This window comes from Macrobrachium nipponense, chromosome 7 (assembly GCF_015104395.2).
Source record: "Macrobrachium nipponense isolate FS-2020 chromosome 7, ASM1510439v2, whole genome shotgun sequence".
Lineage (NCBI taxonomy): Eukaryota > Metazoa > Arthropoda > Malacostraca > Decapoda > Palaemonidae > Macrobrachium > Macrobrachium nipponense.
Window position 1 is genome coordinate 49,364,677 of NC_061109.1, and position 19,696 is coordinate 49,384,372.

A 19,696-nucleotide genomic window follows, 5' to 3' on the forward strand; every position below is an offset into this window, starting at 1 on the left:
TAATTTTGTTTCCTAAATCCTATTCTGTCTCTTCCCACCATCCGAAGGTGGGATTCAGCTATATATATCTGACAGGTAAGTTTCATGAACAAAATGTTATTGTTATAATACAATTAAGTTTGTTCATACTTACCTGGCAGATATATATAATTAAGTGCCCACGCCACCTTGCCCTCAGGAGACAGTGGCACTAGAAAATATGAATAGAAAATGGGAATGGTTCCTGATATCCGCCTCCCAGCGGCGGGAATGGGTACTACCACCTGGCCGCCCACTGCGTGTGCCACGAGTTTTGAAAATTCTGTCGGACTTCAGAGAATACAGCTATATATATATCTGCCAGATAAGTATGAACAAACTTAATTGTATTATAACAATAACATATTTAAGTTGATAGAGATTTTTAGTTTTCTTGAATGTACCATTGCTGCTCTGGCCAGGAAGATTGAAGAGTGTCAGTCCCTGGAAGAAGAGTTCTCGTTGGACAGGCTTAACATTTTGTCCTGCACGAACAAAGCGGTGAGAGATGGTTTGGGGGGGCGTACTCTTCACGATGGGAATCCTCAATAAGAGAGAGCTGTGGTGTTCTTTCGCTTCCAGGAGAGTTTCGACAAACCAGAAATCGGCTTTGATCTTCATGCCTTTATGCAAATCCCACCTGTTCCCAGAGCAGACAATTCTACAAGTTTTGTCAGACTTGGAGAAAAAGTTGACGAACAATTTATTGACGCAGTCAATTAGAGGCCCTAGGGATCCCCGTCACAGGAGCTAAGGCTTCTCCTTTGCAGAAGCACCCCTTTTGAGGCGGCAAGACCAGGTGGCAGAATAGATCAATAACCAATCTATGCCCCCAGTCAAGTCCACCAGAAAGCCTCCCTTCAAGCCATCAGACAAGTGATCGGGAGGTCCTTCACTCACCTGTAGGAGCGAGACTCCATTTATTTTGGGAGGAATGGAGTCTGAGAGGAGCAGAACAGTGGGTAGTTCAGGTTCTGAGAGAAGGTTACGCTATCCCATTTGCGCAAGACTCGATGCTGTCCTATGTACCCATCTGCTTGACAGCATACTCGAAGGGATAGGGGAGAGCTTTGGCATTAGCCAAAGAAGTAGAAGTGCTCATCAACCAGAAAGTCATAGAAGAAGTAACAGACAAGAACTCCCCTGGTTTTTACAACAGACTCTTTGTAGTCCGTAAAGCATTGGGGGCCTGGAGACCTGTATTAGACGTGAGCACGTTGCACGTTTTTGTTCAAAAGATGAAGTTTCGGATGGAAACCATTTGGTCGGTGATGTCAGCCCTTCAACCGAACGACTGGATGGTGTCTCTCGACATGAAGGACACATACTTTCATGTCCCCATGCATCAGGCATCCAAGAAGTGTCTGAGGTTCGTCTTTTAAAGGAGGTTCCAGTTCACAGCCCTCTGCTTCAGACCATCTACAGCTCCCCAAGTATTCACTATAATTCTCGCTCCTCTAGGAATTTGGCTGCACCTAATGGGAATAAATGCAGCATTTTACTTAGATGACTGGCTTCTGAGGTCAAAATCCAGTCATCAGTGCGTGAAGGACTTGCAAATGACATTGGACCTGACTCAACAATTGGGAATTCAGATAAACATCGAGAAGTCACAATTGTCTCCAACACAGGGGATTCCCCCTTTTGGGATGATTCTAGACAGTCTAGCTTTTTGGGCTTTTCTCTTCCTGAAGAAGATAGAATCATGTCTCTCAACAGTCCAAGAGTTCCTAGTACGTCCATTGTGCTCGGCTTGGGATTGGATGAGCCTCCTCGGGACCCTTGCGTCAGTGGAATGTTTTGTAAGCGTAGGTCACCTCCACATGAGACCACTCCAGTTCTTCTTAAGAGCAAACTGGAACCGGAAGACTCAACTGGATTTGCTGGTCTTTCCCGTGACAGAAGAGATAAAAACAGATTTTCGATGATGGTTGTCGCAGGAGAGACTCCAAGAAGGATTTTCTCTCATAAAGTCTAACCCATACCTAGAATTCTACTCAGACGCATCAGACAAAGGATGGGGAGCTTTAATAGGGAACAAGAGAATGGCAGGTCTTTGGACAGAACAGGAGAAGGACCTACACATAAATGTCAAAGAGTTGAAAGCGATTCTTTTAGGACTGCAAGCTTTTGCCCCTCTAGTCGCTGGAAGAAAGGTGGTAAGCTCAGACAACACCACGGCACTTTCGAAAATCAGGAAACAGGGAGGGACTCATTCCTTTTCCCTCTACAAAGTAGCAGAAGTTCTCCTTCTCTGGGCGAACAAACACGAAATTTGTTCATGAAACTTACCCAGCAGATATATATATAGCTGTATTTCTCCGAAGTCCGACAGAATTTCAAAACCTCCCGGGCTCAGCAGTGGTCGGCCAGGTCGGTTAGTACCCATTTTTTTCCCGCCGCTGGGAGGGCGGGGGTGGTCAGGAACCATTCCATTTTTCTTTTCTATCAGAATTTTTCTGTCGCCTGGTGTTGGATAACAACTGTTTTTCAACACCTCCGTCTAGGATTTTCGAAAACTTCTCTGTTACTTGAGTATCCGTTTGTTTTTTTGGTTATCGAACGTGGATTGTGACTAGGCTTTACGCTGATAGTGGATTGGATTTGTTTGGTTTTTAATTTGGTTTGGGTTTTTTTTCCTGTAACTAAGATGTCTGGGACTAGTTTATCTAGCACAGAGTGTGTTGTATGGAAGGTTGTAAGGTGAGGCTACCGAAAGGTTCGGTAGACCCACACACAATATGTAATAATTGTAGAGAACATTACGTGTGTTATAAATGACACCGTTGTAAGGAGTGTGGAATGTCTGTCTGATTCGGGTGGAAGGCTTATGAATCCTATGTGCGGAAATTGGAGCGTGATAGGATACGGAGATCTTCCTCAGGAGTGTATCAGTCAGTAGAAGTAAGGGTAGTAAGGTTTCTCCTACTATACATTCAGTAGTTGGTACACCTAAATCGTTGTGCCTTCGGGCCCGAAAATTGTGCCTTCGGGCCCTGAAAAATGTGTTGCTTGGGCCCTGGAAAAATCAGTGGAAGACAATGCCCTTTCTACGATTCTGAATCAATACGAAACCTAGAATCTAAAGTACTCGCTTTGGAGGGTAAAAGCATTATTAGTGAACAAAGGTGCAGTGAAAGTGCCCCCAGTGTTGTGGAGGGGGGGGCGTCAGATCGGCCCTATAATGCCTCTAGGCCTGGACCTCTGTCGAACTTCCAAGCCCAGGAAGACGGACATGTCGAAAGCCGCAGGAGGGTTACGGGAACCCCCACGATCTGGCGTCCCTTCGGCAGAAACCTGTAGACGATCCCCAGGCTGCCAAAGAGTGTGCGAGTGCGCGTATCCTCCGCGAGTGCTTTTCGTCCTCGGAGGCGTCCTCCCCTAACAGGAGTTGGAGCATGAGAAGACGCTCACGTCCTCTGAAAAGAGCTATGACGTTAAATGTCGCACAGGCGGCTATCGTCAGTAGTCTCTCAGAGGAGGGCGCAGAGTCTCTTTGCGCTGCTTCTTCGTTACGGGCTTCGCCTCGAGACTTGGATTACTCTCCACCGCAAAAAAGATCGAAAACTCAAGGTGTCGCACAAGCGGCCAGAGTCTTCGATCGCAGTGAAGAAGACGCTTCACGTCCTTTTTCGCCTGTGGGTTTGCGGTCTCACCGGAGAGTTTTTGCTGCATGGACTCCTCAAAGGAGAATTATGATGTCATCTGACGAGGACGCCTTGGAGCGGCCTATTCGTCTAAGAATAGAAGAACGGGTCCTGTGAGAAGGGATAGGGCTTCCCCTCGCCCCTTGCCTTCTCATAGGATCAGTTTTTCTCTGAAATAGAATCTTCTACTACAAAGAGTGTTATCAGGTCGTTGCAACAACAACTTGCTTCGTTGCTGGCTGAGAGAGAATCAGAAATTGTTCGTCCGAGAAGAAAAGATGATAGATTACCGATTAAAAGATCTAAGAGGTCTCCCGCACGGTGGACCGATCGTCTCTTTCGCCTGTGAGTACTCATTCTAGACTTCGTACGTCTCACCTGCAGTTGGAGAAAGGGCATGAAAAAACTTCCTACGAGGATTCGCCAGACTCTCGAGGCTCGCTTTATACAAGAACGGACGATCCTATGATACGCAACGAGGCCGTATACAGTTCTGAGAAGCTCGACGCTCCTAGTTCGGCTTGGAAGGAGCGGAGGTTGTTCACAGGGACGCTGTTAGACAAGCGGGGTACGCTAGGGACAGACGTCGAGCGTGACGCTCACCTAGGACGCCAGGCGTGGCGCTCGGAGGGACGTTCGAGCGTGACGCTCAACCTGGACGCCAAGCGGGACGCTCGGCTGAGCGTCGAGCGTGACGCTCATCTGGACGTCAAACGTGACGCTCGGACTGGACGCCAAGCGTGACGCTCGGCTGGAAGCCAAGCTTGACGCTCGGACGGATGCCAAGCGAGACGTTCAAACAGACGCTTTGTTGCATATCCATCAGGTATCACAGCAAGGTATTAGTAGGGAACCTCAACTGCAATCGGCTTTTCGAAGGGACTCCATCGAGAGAATGAGCAAGATATTGGTACCGCTTTATCTGAATCTTTAGATATAATATTCAGAATGCTCCATGCACGTCTAACCAACGATCTTCATTAAAGCTCGGAGTGAAAGGACATGTACCACCAGCTTCGGGAGTCCCTTGGTCACTCCTATAGATGAGGAAGGATTAAGTAATATTTCAGAGGAAACGGAAGAGGATCAACTGCTGTGTCGGATCATCCGATTATCAAGTTTTGGTTCGATTGCTTCGGGATTCATTGGAGAAGAGTTTCAACCCGCAGCACCTCGGTCGCCTCCTTCTCAGTTTTCGTTGTCAAAAACAAATAAGACTCCTGGATTGTTAAAATGACAAAGTCTCTTTCAAACTAAGAGAGCTTTTAAGAAGGTGCAAGATTGGATGGAGTCTAGAAAAGCTCAAGGAAAGTTTTGCCTTTGCCCAGCCTCCTTCAAGACTTTGCGGCAAGGCTGGGATCTGGTATGATACAGGTGAGGATGTCGGGTTAGAGCTCCCGCATCGGCTCAAGTGACTTTTCCAGTCTTGTTGACGCACCAAGAAGGTCTCTTCTTTCGTCAGCTAAATAACATGGACACCGGCGGAGATAGACCACCATCTGAAAAGGTCTTTTTCGAACAATTGAAGTATTTAATTTCTTAGACTGGTGTTTGGGGCTGCTTGACACTAAGTCTCGTAGTCAAGACTCAATAGCTTGGGGGAGCTATCCAGTGTTCTCGCTTGTATGGATAAGGCCGTCAGAGATGGTTCAGAGGAATTGGCTTCACATTTTTGTGCAGGGCTCCTGAAAAAGAGAGCTATCTACTGTAAATTTACTACCAAGCAGTGTCTCCAACACAGAAGGCAGAATTGCTTTTCGCCCCTCTTTCTGACCATCTCTTCCCCCAGGCTATGATTAAAGATGTAGCTGGAAGTCTACAGGAAAAAGCTACTCAGGATCTATTAGCACAATCTTCTAGACGTCCTGCGGTTCCTTCGACTTCAACACGAACCCAGTTTTCTAAGAAAATAAAGCCCTTTCGAGGTGGAGCATCCTCTAGACCTTCTCCTAGAGGAAGAGGACTCTCTAGAGGCAGAGCTCAGTCTAAGTCCAGAGGTAAAAAATGAGGAGGAAGTCCTTCAGTCGCCAGTAGGTGCCAGGCTTCATTTATTTTGCAGAAGCTTGGAAGAGATAGAGGCAGACAACTGGTCGCTCAACGTCATCGAGCGAGGATACAAAATACCTTTCCTGAAGCCTCCTCCATTGTGCACAACACCTATAGATCTATCACCCTCGTACCATGGAGAAAAAAAAAACACAGATCTTGTACGATCTGATAGAACAAATGCTCGAGAAGAAAGCAATAGAACAAGTCGAGGACATTCAGTCCCCTGGTTTCTACAACAGGTTATTCCTGGTGCCGAAACAGTCGGGAGGCTGGCGGCCAGTTTTAGATGTGAGCAGTCTAAACCTTTTATAGAGAGACAGACGTTCAAGATGGAGACACCTCAGTCAGTGCTTGCGGCCTTAAGACAAAACGACTGGATGGTATCACTGGACCTGCAAGACGCATATTTCCACGTCCCGATACATCACCGATCGAAGAAATATCTACGTTTTGTCATGAAGGGAAGAGTTTTCCAATTCAGAGCTCTTTGCTTCGGTCTGAGTACGGCACCAATGATTTTCACAATTCTAATGAAGAATGTGGCGAGGTGGCTTCATCTTGCAAACATAAGGATCTCTCTATATTCTAGACGACTGGCTAATTCGAGCATCGTCGAAAGAAAGGTGTCTGAAGGACCTTCAATCAACCTTAACTCTAGCAAAGTCCCTGGGACTTCTAGTGAATTTCGAAAAGTCGCAGCTGATCCCCACACAATCCATCGTGTATCTGGGGATTCAGATGGATTCAGTGGCTTTTCGAGCTTTTCCGTCCCAGGGTCGGCAACAGCAAGGATTAGAAAAAATATCAGTCTTCTTAAGGAAAGAATCATGCTCGGTGAGGGAATGGATGAGTCTGCTGGGCACCATTTCCTCGCTGGAGAAGTTTGTTTCCTTGGGGAGACTACATCTCAGACCGCTCCAGTTTTTCCTGAAGGAGAATTGGAAGGACAAAGAAAATTTGGAGTCAATTTTGAGGATCCCAAAGGAGGTAAAGGATCACCTAAAGTGGTGGCTCGATCCTGTGAAGCTTTCGGAAGGAACTTCCCTCAAACTTCAGAGCCCCGACCTAGTGTTGTTCTCCGACGCGTCCACCACCGGCTGGGGAGCTACACTAGAGAGGGAGGAAGTGTCAGGCACCTGGAGAGGGGAACAGGTGTTCTGGCACATAAATCTCAAAGAACTGGCGGCCATATACTTGGCACTTCAGTTTTTCAAAGAAAAAGTCTCAAACAAGATAGTGCAGATAAATTCAGACAATACCACAGCTCTGTCATACATAAAAAAGCAAGGAGGGACTCACTCGCGATCATTGTTCAACCTAGCAAGAGAGATCTTGTTATGGGCAAGAACTCAGAAAGTAAACGATTCTAACGAGGTTCGTTGCAGGCGTGGAGAACGTCCGGGCAGATCTCCTCAGTCGGCAGGGTCAACTGTTGCCGACCGAGTGGACTCTGCATCAGGATGTGTGTCGAGAGCTGTGGAAGTTATGGGGACGTCCTCTAGTGGACGTCTTTGCGACAGCGAGAACAAAGAGGCTTCCGTTGTATTGCTCCCCCGTGCTCGACCCGGGAGCAGTAGCAATAGATGCACTTCTTTGGGACTGGACAGGGATGGATCTTTACGCATTCCCCCAGTCAAGATTCTGGGAGAAGTGATGAAAAAGTTTGCAACGTCAGAAAGGACGAGATTGACGTTTAATCGCTCCTTACGGCCAGCAAAGGAGTGGTTCACAAGAGGTCATGACCTATGTAGTGGACTTCCCGAGGATACTGCCCATGAGGACAGATCTACTCAAACAGCCCCACTTCGAGAGATACCACGGAAACCTCCCCGCTCCTGAGTCTGACTGCATTCAGACTATCAAAAAGTGGTCAGAGCGAGGGGTTTTTCTAGACCGGTTGCAAAAGCAATCGCCAATGCGAGAAGAGCTTCCACGCTTGGAAGTCTATCAATCGAAGTGGGCTTCGTTAGGAGCTGGTGCAGAAGAACACACATTTCCTCTACCACGACCTCTGTGAGCCAAATAGCGGACTTTTTTGCTCTACTTGAGAAACGACCTAAAGCTTGCAGTCTCAACAATCAAAGGCTACGAGAAGTATGTTATCTGTAGTCTTTAGACATAGAGGAATTGATTTGGCAAATAATAAGGATATCCACGATCTTTTAAGGTCTTTCGAGACTATAAAGATTCCTCAACCTAAGTTACCATCATGGAATTTGGATGTAGTACTTAAATTCCTAATGTCAAATCGGTTTGAACCCCTTCAGAACGCCTCTTTAAGGGATCTGACTAAGAAAACTATTTTCCTAACGACTCTGGCGACGGCGAAGAGAGTTAGTGAAATTCAAGCCTTTAGCAAGCATATTGGTTTTAGGGGACATCAATGCTGTTTGCTCATTAAGTCCTACGTTTCTAGCGAAAAATGAAAATCCGTCTAACCCTTGGACCAGAAGTTTTGAGATCAAGGGTATGGCGGAAATCATTGGACACGAACCAGAGAGAGTCCTGTGCCCTGTCAGGGCTCTCAAGATTTATTTACAAAGAACGAAGGAATGTCGAGGTCCTTCGAGCAACTTATGGTGTTCGGTCAGAAGACCAGATTTGCCGATGTCGAAGAATGCTCTGGCATTCTTCTTGAGAGACACCATTAGACAGGCGCATTCATCTGCGAAGACAGTGATGTTAAGCTGTTGAAAGTGAATGCCCATGAAGTGAGAGCTATATCTACCTCGGTAGCTTTCCAAAAGAACATGGCACTCAATGACATTCTGAGTGCCACCTTTTGGCGCAGCAACTCGGTGTTCGCTTCACACTACCTGCGGGATGTGAAGACGACATACGAGAACTGCTATGCGCTTGGACCATACGTCGCAGCAGACACTTTGTTGGGGGCTGGAAGTAGCACTCATCCTACCCTGTAGGAAATGGGTAGGTGAGTTTTTATGGATTGTTTTATGGTTGTAAGGTCGTCCGCATGAGCCGGACTTCCTTTCCTTTAGCCTAAGTGATGTGGTATGAAAATTGTTAGGCTGGTCAGGTGGTGAAATTTTACTTCGTTGCCCTCATGGTATGGTCAAAATGGTCTAGTCACATTGTGGTCACGCTCCCGTTGACAGATCATCTAGAACTCACCAGCTATATAGGTCACTACCTTGCTGGAGACTCTAGTAAAGCAGTAGCAGACTTGGGTGACAGTAATCACGAAGTCAGCTATGCTAACAGGTAAGGAACCAAGATGTTATTCATCTGCATATAATATGTTTCCAAAATCCTTTTCTGTCTCTCCCTACCTCCAAAGGTGGGATTCAGCTATATATATATCTGCTGGGTAAGTTTCATGAACAAAATGATATTGTTAAGATACAATAAAGTTTGTTCATACTTACCTGGCAGATATATATAATCAAAGTACCCACCCACCTCCCCGCAGGAGACAGTGGGAATAGAAAATTCTGATAGAAAATGGGAATGGTTCCTGACACCCGCCTCCCAGCGGCGGGAATGGGTACTAACCACCTGGCCGACCACTGCGTGAGCCGGGAGTTTTGAAATTCTGTCGGACTTCGGAGAAATACAGCTATATATATATCTGCCAGGTAAGTATGAACAAACTTTATTGTATCTTAACAATATCATTTTCGCTCTTCCCGAGGTCCGTACAGGGGAAGATGAATGTCTTAGCAGACGAACTAAGCCGCTCGAAACAGGTCCTGTCCACAGAATGGACACTAAAAAAGAAGGTATTTCAAGATCTGTGGAAGGTGTGGGGAAAGCCATCGATAGATCTTTTCGCCACGTCAAGAAACAATCTTCTCCCGATTTTCTGTTCCCCAGTTCCGGACCCGCAAGCTTGGAGAACAGATGCTATGCTCCTGAATTGGACAGGCCTTGACGACTATGCATTACCCCTTTTCAGAATGTTGAGAGCCCGGACTTACTAGAGCTTCTAGTGGACTTCCCTAGGCTCCTTCCACAAAGTCCACGCCTGCTCAAACAACCCCACTTCGACCGGTATCACCAAAGATTATCCACGCTGACCCTGACAGGATTCAGACTGTCAGGAACATTGTTAGAGCAAAAGGTTTTTCGCAAAGAGCGGCAGAATCTATTGCGAGATGTAGAAGAAGTTCTTCTGCAAAGCTTCACTAATAAAAGTGAATCATTTGTAGGCGATGGTGTAGACAAAATCGCATCTTTTCTTCTAAAACCACTATAGCTGAAATCGCATATTTCGTTTTATACCTAAAGGGCTCTTGAAAGCTTTTGACATCCACGATTAAAGGTTATACGTAGATCAATGCTGTCATCAGATTTTAAACATAGAGGCCTCGAGGTCTTGAAGGACTAGAACATCAGTGACCTGGTCAAGTCGTTCGAGTCTTCTAAAGCAGCTAAGTCAGACTTGGTCGACTGGAACTTGGATGTGGTGCTAAACTGGCTTTCCAGTCCCCAGTTCAAGCCGTTTAATGTGTCTTCTTTAAGGGTATTGGCAGGGTGGGGGGTTAATTTTGAGTGACTGTGTTCAAACTTCCACAGGTGTTACCTCTAGTTTGACTGAAGATGCACACAAAATTTCAGGTGAATTAGATGAAAACTTTATAACAAATATTTTTCTTTTAAACATAGCATTTTTTGTTTTTTAAAGTATATCTCCTTCCTTATTTATCATTCAATTTAAAGAAAAAAGTAATAGCAGAAAGTTTAATACCTATCAAATAAAATGGCAAACTCAGAAATCTAATATGTAATGTTTGCTATTTAAAAAAGAATATTTAAAAAATTCAGTAAAAAATACCATAAAATTATGTATATATTAGATATTGGTAAAAAAAATTTTTTTGAGAGAAAAAAGAAAAATAAATTTGCCGATGTGTTCTCTCACTATCTTTATTCAAATTGCTTTTTAGATTATTAACCCTCTTACGCCGAAGGGGTATAATAAAAATCGTCTCCGTATGCCGAGGGGGTCTCGGAGTGAGCGCTGAAGGGGAAAAAATATATTTTTTTTAAAATCACAGCGCGCTTATTTTTCGAGATTAAGAGTTCATTCTTGGCTCCTTTTTTTTGTCATTGCCTGAAGTTTAGTATGCAACCATCAGAAATGAAAAAAATATCATCATATATAAATAATGCGATATATGATCGCGCGAAAACAAAATTTCATATATAATTATTGAAATCGCACTGTGAGCAAAATGGTTAAAGCTAATGAGTTAATTTTTGTTGTTGTATTGTACACTAAATTGCAATCATTTTGGTATATAACACATTGTAAAAAGATCAAAGCTACACAGAGACAATATTATCACAAAATGAGGCATGAATTCGTAACGCGCGGGCGTAAAAAAAATGTTTTTTCAAAAATTCACAATAAATTTAATATTGTTCTAGAGACTTCCAATTGGTTTCAATATGAAGATAAATAATTAAATATTACTATACTGTAAGAGTTTTAGTTTACAATTGCAGTTTTCGACCATGTCGGACGAGTTGAAAGTTAACCGAATGTCGAATATTTTTATATGCAAATAGTATTACGAAAATGAGAAAAGCTACAACCTTCAATTATTTTTAATTGTATTCTACATAAAATTGTGCACATTTTCATATATAAAACTCTATGAAGTGCCTAATATGAAACGGAGCAAATATAACGAGAATGCGACGTACGCATTTCGGAGATTTGCGGTGGAGAATCCGCGTGCGGAGGGAAGGAAAGTTTTTTTTTTTTTTTTAAATTCACCATAAATCTAAATATTGTGCTAGAGACTTCCAATTTGTTTCAAAATGAAGATAAATGACTGAATATTACTAGACTGTAAGAGTTTTAGCTTACAATTGCGTTTTTCAACTTATTTTGGTAGAGTCAAAGTTGACTGAACGTGGTTTTTTTTTCTATTTATCATGATTTATATGCAAATATTTCAAAAATGAGAAAAGCTACAATCTTCAATCATTTTTTGTTGTATTTTACATGAAATTGCACACATTTTCATATATAAAACTTTATGCAACGGCTGATTTAAAATGGTGCAAACATTACGACAATTGCACAAAAAAATTTCTGATTTTTTTCGGAAGAGTTACCACGTGGACGTAAGGAAACATTTTTTTTTTCATAAATTCACCACAAATCGAAATATTGTGCTAGAGACTTCCAATTTGTTGTAAAATGAAGGTAAATGATTGAATATTACTAGAATATAAGAGTTTTAGCTTACAATTGCGTTTTTCGACCATTTCGGTAGAGTCAAAGTTGACCGAAGGTTGAAATTTTGGCACTTATCGTTATTTATATGAAAATATTTCAAAACTGATAAAAGCTACAACCATGGGTTGTTTTTAGTTGTATTGTGCATGAAATTGCACACATTTCCATATATAAAACTTTATGTAATGGCAAATTTAAAATGGTGCAAACATTACGCCAATCGCACGAAAAAATTGATCGGAAGAGTTACCGCGCGGACATAAGGAAAAAGTTTTTTCATAAATTCACCATAAATCAAAATATTGTGCTAGAGACGTCCAATTTGTTGCAAAATGAAGGTAAATGATTGAATATTACTAGAATATAAGAGTTTTAGCTAACAATTGCATTTTTCGACCATTTCGGTAGAGTCAAAGTTGACAGAAGGTTGAAATTTTGGCACTTATGAAAATATTTCAAAACTGATAAGAGCTACAATCATGAGGGTTTTTTGTTGTATTCTACATAAAATTGTGCACATTTTCATATATAATACTCCATGTAACGGCTAATTTAAAATAGTGCAAAAGTTATGTCAAAGTGACGAAATAATTTCTGAGATGTGTCACTGATACTTTTTAGTGCGATAAGAAAGAAATTCGGGCTTGCCCGCCTGCGTAATGATTGTAAACAAAACAACGCCTTGATCTGTGAGCTCCCAGCATCCCCCAAGGCACGTGGTTCAAAAGTTTTTGGCTGGTAGGCCTATAAGTATTTTTCCGTGAATTTTTAAAAAAACTTTATGTCGACGTTTAATACGTCCAATCGGCACCTGGGAGACAATTTATCTCGACATTTAATACGTCCAATCGGCGTAAGAGGGTTAAAATCCATTCATGAATAAGGGAGTTTTTAGAATTTGAATGTAGGAAATATATGTTTTGAGAAAAACGCAGTTAAAGTTTGCTAACAATTTATTTTGCTTTTAGAAGTATATAAAGTTTTTTGGAAAAGCCTACATGGCGTCTGTTTCCTTCTCTTTTATGAGATATTATTCCCTCTAAAAAAAAAAAAAAAATCACTTAAGAGAATAGTTTATATTATTTTTGGAGTGTTATCGTAGAATGCCACTCTACTCTTGTGCTGTCAAGATTTTAGAAGGCTAATGAGCCCCTCCTTCATATCCTCCTTTTGATGTTCTTTGCTTCTTTTGCTTTCTTGAATGCATAGCAGACATTCGTTTCCTGGTCTTCTCTTTCATCTGAAGGCCTTTCAGGCTTTCTCCTGTCGTTTTTCTCATAAGAGGCAGCAATGAAATTGCTGCATAGCCGATATTATGTTCCGTTGCAGCAACATGAAAAGCAAAGGTTGCAGTATCCTTCCCATGAAGTCTCACCTTTGGACACTTTGCCCATATTTTACTGTTGAATGATTCATTTAGGTTTTGAGTATGACCTTTTGCACATCTTTGTGCAAGGGAATATAATAGATTTCCCTCGTAGCTTCGTAATAGGAAGTATTTGGCATCTCTTCAGCACACGTGGTTGGTGGCGACATGTGAGAAGCTACATTACCTCTGTCTATACTCTTAGTTTCAAGATGAGTTTTGATAATGCGAGAGCTTGCTTCCCTTCGTTTACTAAACTTCTTTTTTGGCATGTTAGTAGTATACATATATAATACACAATTGATGTCCAAAAGTGTGAGGAAGTGTTGTAATTGATTGAAAATAACAAATACACGATTGCATAAAACAAATACAAGAGTTGCATCTCTATCAGGAAAACATATTGTACGGTATACGAAACAAAATGCAATGAAAAGAAACTCAAATACTTGAAGAATGAATGCAATATGAAATAGTAAAACCACCCCTAACCAGACCTTTAATTCTCTACTGGGATGTGGCCTCTAAATTGGCCTTTAAACCATTTAAAAAGCTTCGTATTGATATTATCTTACATGTGGCAAAGGCCGGGACCCAGATGTATGGAAATATGACAACTCATTTTCACGAATTTGAGCCAATATCGCCAAAATTACAGGCTGCCAATACCCTTAAGGAATCTTACGAAGAAGACTTTTTCTTGTCGGTCTAGCCACACCAGGCAGGATAAGCGAAGTGCAACCGATGAGCAAACAAGTAGGGATCGCACAAAATAACGCAGTGTACTCTTACATAAAGAAGTTCCTTGCAAAGAACGAGGACCCTTCGAAACCCTGGCCCCTCTCTCATGTTATCAAGAACTTGACGGACATAGTGGGATCGGGAGATGAGGAACAGTATTTATTTCCTGTCAGAGCTATTAAACACTACTTGTGTAGGACAGAAAAGTTGAGAGGAAACTCAGATCATATCTGGTGTTCAGTGAGAGATCCCTCACATAATCTTTCCAAGAACACTATTTTGGTCTTCTTGAGGAGTCTGATTTCAGAAACTCACACTCAAGTACAAGATCAGACTCTTTGGGTACTGAAGGTAAAAGCGCATGAGGTTCATGCAGTTGCAACTTCAATGGTTTTTAGACATAACATGTCAATATTCTCCATTCTACAATTGACATTTTGGAGGTCGAAATCGGTGTTTGCGTCACATTATCTGAAAAATAATGAGAACCGTTTTTGAAAATTGTTCCAGATTGGGACCGTTGTCGGTGGCGGGGATGGTGTTGGTAAAGGAAGCATAGGGGGACCTGTTTTCCCTCTACTATCTCCTCGCCTTGGTTTTTAAGGTTGTCGAGTTGTTGGGAAGCCTGGGGGTACACTGTACCCGGAGTACCCTCCAGTTTTTTGTTATGGTTAGGATATGGTAATGGTTTTTAGTGTAGGTGATACTTCTGTGGTTTATCGGTGAACCTCCATGGTTACAAAATCCCACCATTAGTAGGGACAACCCTGGCCACTACTGCCACGTCTCCTACAAGTGATGAGAGCGCCAACCAGAGGCAGTATTCACTTGCAGCTGCTCTCTCACTAGGTAAGGTACTGCAAACATTATTTATAATGTGATCAGAGCCCTCCCTCCTCCCCATGGATGGACGTTGTGGCTCAACGAATTGACGGTAGTTAGCTCAGCAGTACAGGGTATTCCCGAAAGTGGGGGGGACCCGTATCAACTACATAAACGATGACAGCGCTGTCGGCGCTAGAAAATTTGGATTTTCGACTGCCAGGTAAGAAAGCTTACAGCTATGTAATTGTTTGGTAAGTATATGTGAAACCTTATTTTATAATAAAAATATCATGTTTACTTCTAACGGGCAATAGTCATTCTGAAAATATTACTTTGTTATTTAAATTTTTTTTTAATAGAAAATAAGGCTAAATATTTAACTTTATTGTATACATACACATACAGATTATGGTAACCAAGTGAACTTCTAATTCATGATGCCATATTTTCTTAGACATCTTGAAATTGAGTCATGTTTCTTTTTCTGCAGCTGGCACTGTAATGATAATAGATTTATTTATTGGAAAGTATTGACTCAAGTGGTTTTGTTTGTAATTTAAGTGCTTTAGTTATAGATATTTCAGTAACAAAAGTGTTGTGTAATGTTTGTCAGCTATAGTTATTTCAGAAATATTAATTGATATTTATAAACTTTTACAGTAAATGTTAAGGGAAATCTACTGGCTTTGTATGGTGATTTTATGAGCTGATCATTCGTTGTGCCATATTTCTTTTTCTGTAACAGGCTCTTCAGCAAAAACAGAAGATGGATTTACTGAAAAGTTACTGGCCCAAGTAGTTCGAAATATTCAGGTCACTATTCAGAACATCCATGTACGGTAAGCCTTTTTATAGGTTTGTATCTAATGTAATGTAAATGCTAAGGATTAAGAATTGAATACCAGTTCATATCAGGAAATATGATTTTCATTCTATACATACCATTGGACTTCACAATTTTTGTTTCATGTTTAATGTCCATATCATGGTCTTTGATTTTACAAGTACACAATGATTTTCCTTCCTCCACCATGAAAATTAATTTGAGAAGTTTGGCAAGTTTGATTTATGTATGGGAGAAAATAGGTCAGTTTGATGGATATACCATTAAACTTTACTTATTATACTCACCATAGGGTGTTTAATTAAATTATGTTTTAATTGAGGGATTTAAAAGATGACTGTAGATCCATTTTGAATTAGATATTTATATAAGACCTCACTAGACCTACTGAATGAGGTATTTGAATGAAAAAAACATTAAACAATTCTGTCTAAATTTGATATTATTTTCAGATAAATTTGTATTAGGTAATGAACATACAAAACCTAGGAAATTGAGATGTAGGTACGTATATCTTTAATCTTGCATACCCTCCCTTGACTGGTTATAAGAAATGGTTAATCTTAGACTTGGACATAATTAGACCTCTTACTTCAATCCATGATTACTTATTCTTGTAAGTTTAATTGCATATTCAGCGGATCAGAAAGCATATTGAGATGTTTAATGGAGTGCCGGCCGGTACCCCTATATATGGTTATATAGGGAAAAAAACACAGTCATGATCAAATTCATGGAGCTTCGCATGGCAATGGAGAATGCGTATACGAAATATTTCTTCAAAATTCCTCTTACTTTCATAGTTACAGGGTAATTAGTAAAAGTAACTCTTTAAGCCAAAAACCTTGATCCATACAAGAAAATGCAGTATTTCGTATGTTATCATAAATTTTTATAATTATTATCAAACAAATTGTGAGCAATAGCATCTGTAGAGATTCCATAAGTTGCAAGATGGGAAGGTAATGCTTACATGGCCTTCGGTGTGAGCCGAAACATGAGAGAGTACCAGTTCGAGTTTCACCTCTGACATTCACTTGCTTTTACATCTATTATTCTTTGCTTTGGCAAGAATTTCATCATGCCAAAGAGGTAAAGACAAGCAAAACATGTCACTAACCTACAGAAGAAGAAAATTCCCTCCAATAAGAGTTCAGGAGATGATAATATCGTTGATAGCGGAGTTATTGAAGGAAAGAGAGAGAGAGTGCTGCGTAGGAAGGAGCTCCCCCGTCTCGCCTGACGCGCAGTGCCCCAGGCTATGATCTTTCAGCAAAGGGATCTTCGTTTATGATACATAACATAGTTTTGGTTTGTTAATACCCAAAAAAGGAATATAAAATTCATAATAATTATGATTTATTAATGTTGTCTATGTAAAAAGAGAGTACACATTCGAGTTTCACCTCTGACATTTGCTTACGTCTGTTTTTCTTTGTTTTGGCAAGAATTTCATCATGCCAAAGAGGAAAAGACAAGCAAAACATCTCGCTAACATACAGAAGATGAAAATTTGCTCTAATAAGAGTTCAGAAGATCATAATATCGACGATATTAGGGGAGTTAGTGAAGGAGAGAGAGAGAGAGTTGCATAAGGAGTGCCCCGTCTCGCCTGATGCAGTGGCCCAGGCTACAGTCTTTAAGCAAAGGGATCTTCATTTATGATTAAATTGTGATAAATAACATATTTTTGGTTTATTAATACCCAAAAGGATATATAAAATTCATAGTATTCATGATTTATTAATGTTGTCTTTGTAAAAGTACAATGAAAAACTTTGAACACCCATATCTCAAACTTATACTTATTGACCTTCAAAGTCTATCTTTTCCCTTAGTTTTAAAGCTATAGCTTTGAAATTTGGAATATAACTTAGAAAGACATATAGAACAATTAAATGAAGCCCCTTTTTTCCAATTTTTGTTTCATTTTTTTTCTTAGATTTTTTTCCTGATTTACAGGATTTATTTTTTTACCACAATGAAAAAATTCATATCTTGCAAAAAAATGACTTTTAGAAAAAAAACTTAATTTGATTGGAGGTCTACATCAGGTCTACCCATATATATATGGTAGTAATCCCAGGTCTTAATATTAAGTATTAAGGGAGGAGATAGAATTTAGTTTAAAATTGGTTATTTTTGGGATAAATTGCACTGGCGTCACAAAACCGAAGGTCAGAGGTGAAAATCATATGTGGTTTGGGATGTGCCAAGTCACCTTATTTAGTGGTATGAATGTCAAAGTCCTGTTCTTAAAAAATGGCATTAGCCATTGTGTATGGTCCAAAGACCATACACCATTAGCTTTGTGTATGGTCCAAAGACCAGGTCTTCTTGAAGTGCTTTTACGTAAATGGTTTATTTTTACCAATCATTGTTTTTGTCAGGTGTTGATTTACTCTTTGCCATTTCTTTTGTTTCTATAAATTGATTCTTTTGTTTCTATACATTGATTTTATCATTTTATGGTTTTTCTTTTCTATTAAGATTTTTGTGTGTTTCATATTCATATATCCAACATTTCTACTGTTGTTAGTTTGATGCTTATTGCATGTGTACTGATATAATATTTTTACATATAAGTATTTATAGTGTATATATAAACTGCATATGTGAACACTTAACGTAGTTCTACACAAATACGTGTATTACTACAGTACTATTTTGACTCCCCACCAGTGGCCCAGCACCTTGATGTGGTGGTGGGGCTTGTGGGGTGTAAGGATGAACTGGGCTACAGTAGCGGAGTAGTGCCCTACCCTGGCAGGTCTAACCATGCTACACAGGCTAGTTCTGAGCATCCAGACTAAGCTTGGTCCACTTTTGAGCCTTCTATTTTCAATCCTTAACTTCTTCCCCTATCATGAGTGACCATTAGTTTACAATCTTGGACCTACATTGGATTATGGCTCTGACTGCTCTTCTGATTTGATGGAGGGTGAAGAGGACTGACATGTCTCTCCACCCATAGAATTCGAGTACCTGACGTGCCCGAACGAGGGGAAAGTCTTATGTCAAACATGACCCCCAGAGCTGGGTCTGATCTCGACGGACTGATGACGCCTCAAGTTCTGGGAGCCATGTGTATAACCAGGTTGTAGCCTCTAGGGGTGGCCACTAAAAGTCGCATAACACATCCCTCCCTTGTTGGGCTCCGTTTTACTGAGGAATATGGTGGGCGGAGGACTACCTGGCTGAAATAATACAGTACTCATATCTATGGATGATACATTGGCCCCCACTGTTGACCACCCTGGAATGGACGTGGAGCTGGCTCAGGAAAGTGTAAACAAAGAAGTAAACGATGATTCTAGATCCATACCCAAATCAGACATAATAACTATGGAACCATACTTAATGCCAGTTACAAATGAAAAAAGTGAAAATATTAACAGTTTTCCAAACAGACGACCTAAATACAGAGCAGATCCTACATTGGTACACTTTGACTCATTATTTGGACATGGGACTTGGCCAAGATACTTAATTTTTAAAACAGAAACCAAGCTGACCGCTGCTAAATTTGAAAATATTTTATTAGCTCAGTACCCGACCAAAGAAATAACATTTAGATCTATAACAAGAAAAGAATGGATAGTGGAAGCTACCACAAAACTTCAATCAGAAAATTATCAAATGCTTGATAATGTGAACTGGATAAATGTCACGGTCGAAAGACATGACAAATTGAATAGCATTGAGGGAACAGTAATGTTACCACCCAATAATGATTGTGATGGCCTACCAGATGAGACATTGTTATTGAACTCATTAAAAATTAGATATCCCAATATTGAAAACGCAAAAGTATATGAAATCCCAAATAAAAGACAGCAGGGAAAAAAATTGAGAATAGCTAAAATTAAATTTGAAGGGCAGACTCTTCCACCTAATATTAAAATAGAAGGCCAGAGAAGAGAGGTATTACCCCATGTACCAAAGCCTCTTCAATGCACAAATTGCTCTAAGTATGGACATACAAAAAACAAATG

The 19,696-nt window shown here is 40.9% G+C and overlaps 1 protein-coding gene across 1 annotated transcript in view; it reads left to right on the top strand.

Annotated features, from left to right (window-relative positions):
- The window catches only part of LOC135216964 (intermembrane lipid transfer protein Vps13-like), an 840,085-nt gene that overhangs the window by 138,748 nt on the left and 681,641 nt on the right, over positions 1-19,696 (top strand). The window contains 1 exon segment of the mRNA XM_064252490.1: positions 15,603-15,696. Coding sequence (XP_064108560.1) covers positions 15,603-15,696 — 94 coding nt within the window.